At 47.0% G+C, this 12791-nt stretch overlaps 7 protein-coding genes across 7 annotated transcripts; 3 read left to right on the top strand and 4 right to left on the bottom strand.

Moving 5' to 3' along the window:
* The first annotated feature begins 184 nt into the window (after positions 1-184).
* On the top strand, positions 185-1508 carry BDR25DRAFT_308155 (UPF0029-domain-containing protein). The gene has a single exon (XM_033690980.1). It carries the CDS (start codon positions 198-200, stop codon positions 1080-1082), a length of 885 nt encoding a protein of 294 aa, XP_033539625.1. The 5' UTR covers positions 185-197; the 3' UTR covers positions 1083-1508.
* Positions 1434-1673, bottom strand: BDR25DRAFT_247797 (uncharacterized protein; the record flags this gene model as incomplete). The annotated part of the gene is made up of 1 exon (XM_033685959.1): positions 1434-1673. A coding segment is annotated over one exon (240 nt), but the record flags the coding sequence as incomplete, so codon positions are not given.
* A 1497-nt stretch (positions 1674-3170) lies between these two features.
* Positions 3171-3757, top strand: BDR25DRAFT_320528 (S-adenosyl-L-methionine-dependent methyltransferase; the record flags this gene model as incomplete). The annotated part of the gene is made up of 2 exons (XM_033691909.1): positions 3171-3212; positions 3287-3757. The coding sequence occupies 2 exons, from the start codon at positions 3171-3173 to the stop codon at positions 3755-3757; spliced, it is 513 nt and encodes a 170-aa protein (XP_033539623.1).
* Positions 3758-4338: 581 nt separating this feature from the next.
* On the bottom strand, positions 4339-5588 carry BDR25DRAFT_363611 (uncharacterized protein; the record flags this gene model as incomplete). Its single annotated transcript, XM_033696769.1, has 7 exons — positions 4339-4452; positions 4495-4609; positions 4684-4768; positions 4806-4945; positions 5035-5116; positions 5342-5364; positions 5428-5588. The coding sequence occupies 7 exons, from the start codon at positions 5586-5588 to the stop codon at positions 4339-4341; spliced, it is 720 nt and encodes a 239-aa protein (XP_033539622.1).
* A 648-nt stretch (positions 5589-6236) lies between these two features.
* BDR25DRAFT_363609 (uncharacterized protein) lies at positions 6237-7275 on the bottom strand (the record flags this gene model as incomplete). The annotated part of the gene is made up of 6 exons (XM_033696768.1): positions 6237-6457; positions 6496-6602; positions 6640-6800; positions 6860-6920; positions 7004-7131; positions 7207-7275. 6 exons carry the CDS (start codon positions 7273-7275, stop codon positions 6237-6239), a joined length of 747 nt encoding a protein of 248 aa, XP_033539621.1.
* A 519-nt stretch (positions 7276-7794) lies between these two features.
* BDR25DRAFT_347619 (acid protease) lies at positions 7795-9592 on the bottom strand (the record flags this gene model as incomplete). The annotated part of the gene is made up of 3 exons (XM_033694288.1): positions 7795-9045; positions 9099-9211; positions 9475-9592. The coding sequence occupies 3 exons, from the start codon at positions 9590-9592 to the stop codon at positions 7822-7824; spliced, it is 1455 nt and encodes a 484-aa protein (XP_033539620.1). The 3' UTR covers positions 7795-7821.
* A 100-nt stretch (positions 9593-9692) lies between these two features.
* On the top strand, positions 9693-11682 carry BDR25DRAFT_363607 (uncharacterized protein; the record flags this gene model as incomplete). The annotated part of the gene is made up of 15 exons (XM_033696767.1): positions 9693-9787; positions 9873-9970; positions 10001-10163; positions 10215-10261; positions 10296-10356; positions 10469-10618; positions 10649-10759; positions 10801-10866; positions 10928-11099; positions 11140-11170; positions 11220-11297; positions 11328-11355; positions 11381-11449; positions 11507-11577; positions 11609-11682. The coding sequence occupies 15 exons, from the start codon at positions 9693-9695 to the stop codon at positions 11680-11682; spliced, it is 1314 nt and encodes a 437-aa protein (XP_033539619.1).
* Between the last annotated feature and the right edge of the window lie 1109 nt (positions 11683-12791).

The following is a 12791-nucleotide window of genomic DNA, read 5'->3' as shown; positions in this document are numbered from 1 at the left end:
TTGTCTCTAAAGCATCTGAGGAAATATGGTACCTTTGGCGCGCTTTAGAGCTACAAGTTAAGACAAGGTTCAATAGGCATTTCTGTCAAAAGTAGTGTGTCTTAAGTTGAAATAAACCTGGCTCCGGAAAAGCAAGAGAGGAATAGCCCCGCCAAGCCCCACCATCCACCTCACCCGCAACCATCTCCTCTCCAATCATGACTTTCTCTCTCAACGATGCCATCAACGACGAAATAACCTCCATAAACTCAATCTTCGACCTAGACACCCTCTCGTCCATCTCCGAAGATGCGAGCATCTGTAGCCTGCGCCTCCCCTCCCTCCCTTCCATAGTTCTACGCTTAAAGTTCCCGCTAGATTATCCAGACACGCCACCCTTAATACTCGGGACGCAGACTGTCGGCGAGGATGTGCAGAAAGGTGTTGGAAAGCAGATTGTGGACATCGTGAGAGACGTGCTTACGCAGGTGTATAGGCCTGGAGAGGCGTGTATCTTTGACCTGTTGGAAGAAGTTCGGGATGCTTTAGAGAAAGCTGAAGAGAAGGGAACACTGCATATCCAAGATCACATAGGAGGCGAAGGCAAAGAGACAGATGAATCAATACCTGATGCTTCCATGCGACAAGACATTTCGAGTGTGAACCTTGGCCCTGAACCACCTTGGATAATAGCACCGCCGATCACGGAAAAGAAATCTATCTTCCTCGCGCGTGTAGCTCCAGTCTACTCCCCAGCCCAAGCCAAATCATATGTCGCACACCTCCTTGCGACTGATAAGAAAGCAGCGCGAGCAACGCACAATATCACTGCGTGGAGGATTCGTGGTTTGAACGATACGAGCTACCAAGACTGCGACGACGACGGGGAAACGGCAGCTGGGGGGAGAATTCTGCATCTAATGCAGTTGATGGATGTTTGGGATGTCATGGTCATTGTGACGAGGTGGTATGGCGGTGTCTTGCTAGGCCCGGATCGGTTTAGGATTATCAACACGACGGCGAGAGAGGCGCTGGTGCTTGGGGGTTTTGCGAGGGAAGGGAAGGAGGGTAGTGGGGAGGGGAAGAAGAAGGGGAGGAAATAATGAGTGTGGAGTGCGAGAAGGCAAAGATCTACCGGCTCAAGTACGATCCCTAGCACTATACTTGGGTAGGAGTTTATCTGATATAGGGGCAGATGTAGCAGGTCTGGCCAAAGGTACCCCTCATAGGTGCTTGTAGTAGCTCAATTTCCCAATCCAAATGCCTCTCGGGCTTCAGGCATTTTCTGCTCCACATTACCCTTCTCTCCTATCCTTCACCCACACCTAATCCATTTCCTTCCCTCCTTCCAAATACTCCCTCCTAAACGCACACCCTTCCCCCTCGCGCTCAAAGTACTCTATTTTCATCTCCCTCCTCCACGTCAGCCTACTCTTATCCCACAATGTCCCATATTAGGGTTTCGTCAATTGTTCCCTTTCAAACCACTCCCGATCCCGGCTCCAGACCTCCACGAACCGGAAACGACCGGGTCGGGAGGGGTCTTGAAAGACGTCGAAGAGGAGACATTCGGGTTCCGGGGTGCAGGCTGCCCAGACGGGTCGGTGAGCGGAGAGGAAGGTGGGGATTAAGTGTGGGTGGATGTGGAAAGTTACGAAGAGGGTGAGCTGTTTTGGGGGTGCGGGTGAAGTTGGGATTGTGATTGAGGGGTGGACATTTTGAAGGATGGTAGCGCTTAGGAGGGGTTTTTATTAGTGAACTAGACTTAGTCGTCCTTCAAAGCACTTACAGATGTGAGTCAGGTTTAAGACGGGATTATGTGCCAGTAGATGTTGAAGGTTCCGAGGACAGTGGCGCGTTTTTCTTTGAGGGGAGTGATTATTGCAAAGTGAATGAGAAGAGAAGAGCGGGACATCATTTTAACAAACTGCCTTATTCTTCATAACATTCGTAGGGAGGGAGTCGAACGGGGGACGGATTTAAGTGCGTTTGTTCCAGGCCAATCCCTTCCTATGTGGGTTAACGGATGTGGGGGTCTGTGGATCTTGCAAAGTGCAACAGCATTCAAATTTGAACTTCGATGAAGTATAACTCTAGGTCCCAATTTCCAGGTTTCCGGAACAGTGGAGTGCTAAACTTGATAACCTACCTTGGTCTCTCTTTAATCTGGTCTGGCAAGAGAGGACTTTGCTGACCACATACTGGGCCTAACTTGCACCTGAAGAATGCTTACCTCAGTCCTATTGACGCCCCGCAAAAGCTTCGTGGACCGCGATTCCGATTCGACCAATACCCCAACTTGCATCAGAGAACCCAGCCAAACCTGTGCGGGGCAGAGATATTGTGCCTTTCTGACCTAGTCCAGGAGTATTTGGGCACATCAGAGATGCCCAATCAAGCTAGGCAGGTGACAATTAGTATGGTTTTAGGCACCCAATGATGACACCGCTCGTAGGGCTTCTCCATGAGAGGGCAGAAGTGTTGAATATAAGTCCCGCTTCCTTCGTAATCTCTCCACTGCATCAACCTCTACTCTTCTATGCATGTTTCCGATCTCTATTAGGACTGCCCCGAGTCCAGACATTATCCCTTTGCTGAAGGATGTTAACACCAAGGGTGAAAGCCTGATGAATGGCGCAGGAAATGAGGAGGCACGAAAAGCCCTCTTAGAGTCTGCACAGAATCTTGTAGTAGCTCTGCAGTCTCCATTTGAAGTCATTGCAAAAATGAACTAGCTCGAAGTAAGTCCTTGCAACTCAAATTATGACTACAAGCTTCACGACCTCAATGAAGACCTGACTTCATGATAGCCGTCAAGGTGGGCCACGACACAGATTGGCTTCGACCTCAATCTCTTCGAGACAATGATGTCTGATGATGCCTCGCCCAAGAGTTCGAAGAAACTGGCGGAGATGACAGGCTGTGACCCAGTGCTTTTATGTGAGATCGGGTTCACCCACGAAGCAGAAAACGCACCTGTTGATTTTATACAGCACGTCTCTTGAAACGCTTGTGCTCTGCAGGCTTCGTGAAGGAAACAGGGCCGAACGAGTACATTGCAAATGCTATCACCGCTACACTCGCTTCTCGAATTCCTGCAGGGATGACGAAGAATTGGTAATTTATCCCACATCGGAAATGGCGATTGTGAGCATGACACTGACCGCACAAAAGCTACGATCACATGAACTATGTCCATGCCAAACTCCCCGAATACCTACGGAATTCAGGCTGTAAGAATCCCACTAACAAAGACAAGTCGCCGTTTAAATACGGTATAGGAACTGACCTGCACTATTTCGACTAGATCAGTCAACCTGGAAAAGAGCAAGATTTGGAAAACTTCAAAGCACACATGGAGTTCAAGACGCTCGGGAAGAGACGGTTCCGGTCCGTTGACGTGCCTCAGATCTCCGACTATCCCACGGACCCTGAGCAGATATTGATAGTAGACGTCGGCGGTAGTTTCGGCCACGATATCATTGACTTCCACGCCGCTTTCCCAAATTTACCCTGGAAACTGGTACTTCAGGACCTCCCCGCAACGATCTCAGCCATTGCCCCGGACTTTCCGAAGGATATCCAAGCCCAGACGCATGACTTCTTCACGTCACAACCTGTCGAGCATGCCAAAATATATTACTTGCATATGATCTTGCACGATTGGCCGGATGATTCATGCCGCAAGATATTGTCAAACATAATTACACTCATGAAAAATGGATATAGCAAGATCCTTCTTAGCGAAATTGTCATCCCAGACACTAATGCCAACTAGTTCTCAACAAGTGTGGATATGATGATGCTCATATGTCACGCTGCGCAAGAGATAACTGAGAGCGACTGGAGAACGCTGCTTGCTAGTGTTGGGTTGAAGATCAGAAAGACTTAGGATTGTGAGGGGGGTCCGGAGAAGATTATTGAGGTTGAATTGGCGTAATCGATGCCCTCAAGCACAAAACGAATCACTCTTTGCCTGTCTGGAATCAGGCGTATCAAATAATGCAACTTTGAGAAGTGATGACCGCACGGTGATTTGAGATGGAAATTTGAGTCCTGATGAAGTCCTCTAGAATTCCAGCAGGAGGCCTAATAGCTCGTCTCAGCTATAATTATGCTGTGCGAATATTGGTTATATGCTGTACCTGGGATATGGCTATGATTGTGCCCCGACTGAACGCTGTTAATACGGCTGAGGTGGGGGGTAGCCCTCTGAAGAAAACCTATATCAATCTCACTGCCATCACGACGTATTGTCTTCATCGTTACCACAATGAGTTTAGAATCGAAGAGTCACTGTCTCCCAATCGGAATCATGAGGCAAGCGAGAATCCAAAGCCTACTTACTTTAGGCTCTAGCTAGGGAAGATCGAGGTGAAAATACCCGGCTACCTTCATCAAGGCACTAACTTCCATCACCTCGAATTTGATATATCTCATCCACTCTGCTTCTGACCCTGGTTGCGCTTCTTGCTAAGCTCCTCTCAATGGCTTGTATAAATCGTAAATTAGGACCGGGTCTTCGAAGTAGATGTAGGACGCATATGCACTCAATGCTGCAACACAAAAGAGTACCGCGTAAAGGACAGTTTCACTTTGGAGGTCCATTTCAATGATGACCGACCGAAAGCTAAAAATTAAGTTCTTCACTTTTGGACCTACTTATATATGTTGAAAATGCCACTATTGCATGTTGTACGCAACTTGCTGTTCAAAGTTGTTTCTAATAATTCTTCAGTGTAGAAAGCGGTACTACCTCCGCCTTCAATTAACAGTCGTCGGCTCTCCCCTCAAAGTCTGATTTGGGTCTAGTCGCTTTTAGAGACCTGTTTGACCACTATAACCCGTGAAAAAGTACCCCGGGACCTCAATTGCCAAAGAGAGTTTAGAAATCTGGAGGAAAGAAGGTAGAGTAACTACGGTTCGGCCTTTTGAGCCGGACAATGGGGACGCGGAGTATGTAGTTCTAAGTCATTGTTGGGGAAAGAAGCAAACATGCACTACGCAATCGCAACCTTCGAGAACTATAAGACTACAATTCATGGAACATCATACCGAGTACTTTTCGAGATGCCATGCTGTTTATCATAGAGCTTGGTATTCAATATATCTAGATTAACTCGTGGTGCACGTATTCCTATCGATCTTGAATCAACAACGCAAAAGCTTGAGGCCGGAACTTTTTTTTTTTTTAAAAGGTTTTTAATCCAGCATATTTATTGCGCTAGATAAGGGTAGATTGATCTCTGGATTATTTAATAGAAATATATATTAATATGCCGTTTCTTACCTTTGCCCTAACACTTACCCTTACCTGTACTTTGCCTTAGTATAACTACCTAATCTTGAGTTAAAGCTACACGAATTTCGTCCCTGTCAGCGTCACTAATAGGGGGTAAGCAAAGCACAGAAAAGTAGTTTAATGCGCTAGCAATTGGTTCTGCCTACCTGCTTAGGAGTAATCTTGGTGGAGAGCACTGAGGTGAGCAGTAATGGTGGATGAGGGCAATGATAAGCGAGAGCGATGGTGGGTGAGTGCTAGTGAGCATTGGTGAGTAGTGTGTGAGCGCCTGGTGAGTATTAGATGGGTTCCAGGCAAGTGTTGGCATATAAAACTAGTATAAAGTTGCTAGGGAATTAGCCTCCTTAAAATGAAGCTAGAAAGTTTCTGTGAGTAATGTGGGATACCATTGATGATGGTTAGAGGTGCCATAGCGACGTTAAGAACTCCCTGTGAGCATTCGAAGGGGCCGTGTTTATTGTCTAAAGACGAGCTGACTTCTGTTCTAGAGGCTAGAAAGGATGGTGAAAATGATGGAGAAGAAGAAGAGTGGGCGAAGGAGTTTCAAGCAATCCCTTTGCGGTACTACCAATTCAGTTGGCTTTCCCGTTAAGTAACTTACTCCACCTCATAGGTATGCGACTTACCTTATACAATGACCAATTTTAATGACTACTAGTTGCATGCTAATCACCCTCGCAGACGTGTCTTGCTATAAGAATATCATTTCAAAATACAGCGGTAGCCACTTACATCAGATAAATCCCCGCCGATTCTGGAAGATGGGCTTGGAAGCCTATGCGACCAGTCTAGTGGGTATTTAGTTCCATCGTGGTGCCTATTCTCCCCCCGGACGAGTTAAGCCGCGAATTCTATTACAAATGCGCCTTTTCTGGGAAACGAGGTCTTCCGCATAATTTGGGGTATTTTCCGTAACGTCTCATCTCTGCTCTCTGTGCTGCGCTCTACCACCATCTCACTGTAATGGTTCAGCTACGAAATTGGACAAGACTGGCATCTCGTCGGCAAGCCCAACGAGTGAGCGATCCAGAGGCTGGTTCGGAACAAGGGTCGACCTATTGGCTATCTCTTCCATATCAATATAACTCAGTTCATTTCTTCCGTCACGCTGGGGTGGCTCGTATCTTAGGCTATTTTCTTCCATTGCATCACATGGTACGACAGCGACGGACAGGGCTTCGAAATCGCGCATTAAACGCGAGATAAGCCCACACGGGTGGGTTTATTGCTTTCCATGGGTCGTTGGTGTTGATTTGGGTATTCCGTGCTCAGTTTCCTTTGCTCAGTCGTGTTCGGCATAACTGTTTTCTCAGCTTGGCTGCTTTCGGGTTTCCGGAAATGCACACCGGGCTAGCTACTTGGTCCTACGAATAGCCTTGTTACCACTGCTGCGTGCTATCCAACTGAAAATGACCGCCATCCCGTGAGGAAACTGGCAAAATGGGGTGCTGCTGCTACCGGGAATGACGCTGAAAGGCGACCGTGACATTATACGATTATAAGTCGAAAATTGGAGGCACTAGTTGAAAGACACCTAAATGTTTGATATTCTTGGAACTTCAACTAGCTGCGAATGACTAATTTCTGGTAGATGATTACCAAGATCTTCTCCAATGGCCTACCTCTAAGCTTCAAAGTTCTCTAATCCAAAAAACCCCCTTATTTTTTTTTTGGAAAGCTTGAGCAATAATGAATGGAACGCTCAACATCTATAGCGCTGACCCAATACAGAAGTGACCATATGAGGCACCGCTATAAATGCTTACTGATACTTCTAGAGAATACTGCACCTTAATGGATAGCGCTAGGAATCTCGCTGCCTCATCTACCTCAATATTCTGAAAATAAAACTATCGCGGGGACCGACGTCTGGGATGAATCTATGCTAGGGGTCCCATAATCAACGTTTCGATTAATGCCCTCACTAGCCACACCAGATCGTTTTCAAGCCCAAGAAGGTCAATGAGCATGTGGTAACAAAGGCGATGAGTCATCGCGGATGCCAGAGAGGTGCCGAAAGTGAGTAATTGTATCTAGGAAAGTAAAGATAGTAGAAAAAGCTCCAAAGACCTACTAAGCCTCAAGTTAAAGCAGTAGAATTACGTTTGTTTCTGTTAAGGTATTTGAAGATGAGTACGTACAAATAGATAACCTAGTAGATGATTTTGGCATGGCAAATACCTTTCTATTACTTTCTTTCATTTCGATCTATTTATCTGCGTCTATTCCTTTATATTGGGTTATTGCGAGAGGCATCGAACAGGAAGCATGAGGCACAGAGAGAGAATGCAGGATAGGTGTACAAAGGGAGAGTAAACCTTAGGGTCAGAGGCAGAGATATGAAGGCTGAAGACCCTATATACGTGATGCCAAGCCCATAGGGGACTCGGGTTAGATAACTGTGACAGTTATAGATGGCGTAACTAACAATTATTGCTTATATATAATTCTCTGGCCCTATCGAAACAAAGTTATATTTAAATGGGCTCACATCTGCATATCCTATTCTCCTTAGCGTCTCGTGAATATAACCCATCCATTCACATCGGCCGATTCCCAAACGAAATATACTCCCTCTCAGCATCCCACACACTATACACCCCATTCAAAAACGGCGCTCCCAAAATAATAAACCCTTGCTCCCCATAACCCTCTAAATTCTGAAACGCAGAAACGCACTTCAACTGTTCATATAAATCATCATACACCTCGATCAAATAGTCCCAAGGCGTTAACGTAATACTTTCGCCATTTGGCCCAAACGTGAACATCAAGTCTAACAAGCTCGATCGATCCTCGCAGTCAATCCAGTCCATCATCTCTTTCAGGCCGATATATTCATTGGCCTTTTTCGCAACTTCGCTTGGGAGAGAAATGTAGGGGTGAGAAGATGAAATGATCGCGATGTGCTCTTCGGTAAGAATTGGTCGCGTGGTGTAAGGGCAGTCGTAGCACATAGAGATATTCTGAACGGAGATTTTCCATCCGTTCGAAGGGTAGAAATCCCAGAAACGGTCACCAGAGCTATCTTTGCTGTGGTCTAATGGTACGTCTATGAACTTGTTGCAGGTTACGTTCTCGGGTAGGCCGCCCAGAGTGATCTCTCCTCTCTCGTGATCGGTCCGTGGGAGCTGTAGCGTGAACAGATCCTCGTCTAAGAGCTCTTGATCAACCATGTTCTGGAATGGACTTGGCGCACTAAAATTGCCCCATTCATCGAATGTGCGATGGAGTGCAAGACCAAGCACAGCATCAAAAAGATCGTCGCGCGTCAGATATCCTGCACGCCACCACGTTGCTTCTTCAAACTCTTGCTCTTTTATTTCCAGGTCTCCTACATGCAGGCTATCTAGGGAAATACTGCCTTTTGTATATACTCCTGAGTAGCTCCAGTACGCAAGCTTGGTAGCGGTAAGATTTTCGCGGTAGGTTGATGACAACGACGAGTTGTAAAGTGGATGAACAAGACAATGGTCTTTCTCGTAATCATCGTAGGTGCAGTTGGCGGAGGGGATGAAAAGAGGCCCCCAGCTAGTGTCGACAACGGCATTGAGTTTGAGTGATGGGTTGCCGATGCTGACGGGCGTGGTGTAGATGCTCCAGAAGACGATGTCATTGTCGCCGCGATAGCTCTTCTCGGCATTAAAGATATCCCATAATCCAGATGCACTATTTCTATCACCTGGATATCGCTTGTTCTTAATGCCGTGTGAGACTGGCGAGTGTTGTACTCGATGATTAGGTGTGAGAACGGCTTGGCGATCCTAGATGATGAAATCAGATTCCACTTCTTTAGACTCCACCATAATAGCCGTACATATTTGTGAGCAGACTCGTAGGAAAATCTAAAATCCCATCCAATAGTCGTTCTCGTAATCGGTAAACGGAAAACGCCAGCTTCTCCCAGAGCCAAAATCGACGATACCATAGCTAGAGAAAATGGTTGAAAGTACATTTCGCAAGGCAACGGAGTTTACCCAGATCCCAACGGTTGACGAGTCAACTTATCGCAAATGAGCCTTTTTGTTCCAAAAAGCTGATTAGTCAACCTGCCGGGCTTGAGCACTGCGAAGTGTGTTGGGGGCGGAGACCATTTGAAGGACAGTCTTGACCCCCAAACTCTCCTTGTTTAGCTTGCGGACATTGTCTTTTCTTATTGGCAGCATGGCGTGTGGCTGGATGGCATTGCGCACGTTGTGCATCGATTTCCCTTCTTTCAGCCTGATCGAACCGGCCATCGATATTGATATACTTATCCCCTAAGTCACAGTGCAGAGGGTCGTTGCTAGTAGGCTGGGGAGGTTGAGCCATGGCGAGCAGCCAGGAGATATTCATTCACGTGACTTTTCCTTGGTTTTATAGGGCTGGAGGCATTTCCCGTGCGACATCTACATGCCATGCATTATCCATGATGACTTGGCGGACTGGGAAATTGAATCTTCAAAATAGGAAGATGTGTATTCGTAGCCTTGTAGGGGGCATGAGTTATGAGAGAAGTCATGTATTGTGAGCTGAGGGTTCGAGGAGCTATATGATTTATATAGTAATTGTAGGATACCAAACGCAAAGTTGATTGGGCAACCCATGGTAGAGCTTTCCGGTATATAAAATTCAAATGCCTATATGACCTTTGTGTCCACTTCTCCCCCCTGGAATTCCTAAGACAGCTTTTCGGAAGAAATCGAACCCGTTAATAATACAGAACTAAGCATGACCCAGCACGGACGAACTCCGCCCGGATTGTCGCTCTCACGGCGTTAAAGCATTGGAATAACATTATCTCGAGTATGATGAAGAAGCATTTCCCTTGCCTTTTAGTGCATGGGTACTTCAAAAAAGACTGCTGTCTCCTCGCCCTCTCCACTTTTCTAGCGCTGAGCTCGTATTAGAATATAGGAATTTAGGTAAAGAGCACCACTTCACTGCCATAGAGTGAGGAGGAAAAGAAGAATTACAGAGAGAAGGACAGAAAAGAAGGCGGTGGGGGATTTGTAAGAAGCCTCCGTTGTTCAAGAAGACCTTGATCAATTACTCGCCCAACAGGTTGAGCAGGATGAAGCCGATTACGACTTGGAGTTAGCACTACAGCTAACTTACAGCAAGTAAAAGACGAGCGTAGTCGCCTATCCAGTCCTTTAGAGGAAGCTAGCACTAATGATACCGCATCACTACTGAGTTACGACGAAGCTATATCTCGAGTTATCGAATTTCAACGGGAAAGCATGGCGATCATAATCACTTCCGTATTGTAGAACAGTATTCTGCACTTGAATTCAACAAAACCCAGACACCAACCCCCTACACTCTCGAGTCTGAACAAGCCTATCTCGCACTTACGTGGCGATTACCTGACTAGTCTTTAGTCAGATTCACAGATTCAATCTGCTTTGACCTTCTCTATTGTATTAACGCCCTGGACCTTGAAACGTCTGGACACGGAAGTCCTCTCAACTATCGTGGTCCTAGGTTGCCTCCAAAGTCCTTCTAGCTACTGGCTCGACATTACGGACTTCAAAAAGGGAGATTGGCGATATCAAAAAGCTTGTCACCAAGGACCGCTTTAGGAGACTTATTTCAGCTTGTTCGTAATTTGGCCAGGTTTGGATGCTGCGGTACCTTTCTCTAGATTCAGAATCGGGCCGTCAGAACGTCTGTTCCGTCAACGATAATGTTGGCCGTCGCTGAAGGGATTCTCTGCACTTATGCTGTGGTAAAAATGGTTGTTTATCTTCGACATCTAGGACAATATTTACCAAAGCTACCGACATCTATAGCCTTTATCATTGCCCTATTTGTTGCGAGTGTTGTGGTCCAGGACGTGAGGAATACTGCTAAGATGGGGATGAAGGAGTTGTAAGGACATGTGGAAGGACTCAGGTTGCGCTATGGGTATGGAAGTAATTTTGGGGCTAAGGGGTGGGCGCACGTTGGGTTGGAGAAGGAGTCCTGGTTAGGGCGGATCCAGTACCTCATGTGCTGGAGATGATACAAAAGGGATTGTTAAAAGAAGTTGAGGGTCAAGATAAAAGATGCTGGCCATTGTGAGATGTACCATTCATGACACATGCTATTCGGTAAACAAGTGAATCTTTGACCAAGGGTACAGCCTGGTGTGTGCAAAGCGAACAAAGCTTTCTTCGAAAATGCACTGAATTGCCATTGGGAAAGGTAGCCTCTTTGACCACATAATGTATGCTACCTGAAGATGGTGACTGGCTTTTCTAGCTCCGTAAAAGATTTTCTGAGCTTCCTGTTCATTTGTTTGAAACAGTTTGCCCCGTCCTACTGGCGTCAATGTTGGCTCAAACCGACCAACCAAGACACTAGCAGCGGTATGCATGAGAAAGGGCGATCTTCAAGAGCCAGATATTGCGAGGAAAGTAAATCTCGAATCCTGGTAGGTGGCTGTCCTTGTCTGCTTTGTTGCCTAGCCGGCCCTTGAAGCTCTTGAGGCTATTCCTCAGCGCATAAGACTTCTCAGCCATTCTCCTCAATCACGCTTCTTCGATATCTAGAATGTGCATGAACAACTTAGCTCAAAAAGGTTGAACAACCAAAGCCGGCAAAAGTATTCTTGGGTTTCTGAAGACGAAAGCAAAGTCAAATTCTGCCAAAAAAATAGACTCCGAGCTTGAAGATTGCTTTCACTTGCCGCTCCTAAATGCGCATCTTGGCTCGGCGCCAACTTCCTTCACGGCACAGTACGGGACGATTCACACCTCGGCGGTCGTAAGCAGTCTGTGAGAAGCCGAGGGCGGTAATGACCACGGGATACCTGGACATGATGACACCTCACCTGTCCTGACACACAAATCTCAGCGGCAAAAAGAATTCAGTGAGTCGTCGTTTCCAGACTGTTGCGAAGCTGGGGGATGATGGATAGGCGGTAGGCAAGGAGAATTTGTGGAGGGGCACGGGCGCTTCGCCCTGGCACGAATGGGGGCCTGCAGGTGCTGTGAGACAGGGAGTGGTGTTTCAGCTTGACGAGTGGCGATCCGTGGCCAGACGCCGAAACCCGCTTCGGCTAGCCCCGCTGTCCTGGAAAATTAAAGTTATCGATAGGATCTCGCTTGGTGAATCGCCGCAGCCAATCCCAATCACCCAATCTTTGCCCCTGCAGGTTCCCAGTGTCGGTGAAGTGGTTGACCTGGTGTCAAACCTGACGTCGCCCCTTTGGCGGCCATGATGAGTCGTTCACCCTCAGTGTTTCATGAACAATTCCACTCCCCTTCCTGCTCAGCCAATGATGCGGGTAACGTACCTGCCGAGCCTCACAAAGCCGCGTGCCTGCGTTATTCTTCTCCACTAATTCTGCTCCTCTAGCATCGTCCCTTTCATACCTAAGCCGCGTCTGGAATAGCCTGTTTGAACTCCAAAATCGCCGCATGATGCAGCCTTCATCTTCCTATCATCCCATGTAACTTCACGATTATCCACCTTAGCATCATGTGGGTTTCCGTGCCACGCACCTTGGGCGGCGAAGGCCTGAGATCTTATTGCTCGCCACACT

This window comes from Lindgomyces ingoldianus (genome assembly GCF_010093535.1).
Source record: "Lindgomyces ingoldianus strain ATCC 200398 unplaced genomic scaffold BDR25scaffold_72, whole genome shotgun sequence".
Taxonomy (NCBI): Eukaryota; Fungi; Ascomycota; class Dothideomycetes; order Pleosporales; family Lindgomycetaceae; genus Lindgomyces; species Lindgomyces ingoldianus.
The sequence above is the reverse complement of the archived record's forward strand: the minus strand, read 5'-3'. Positions and strand labels throughout refer to the sequence as shown.

Coding starts and splice junctions, on each gene's coding strand:
- BDR25DRAFT_308155 (XM_033690980.1), top strand. CDS start 198: ATGACTTTCTCTCTCAACGATGCCATCAACGACGAAATAACCTCCATA.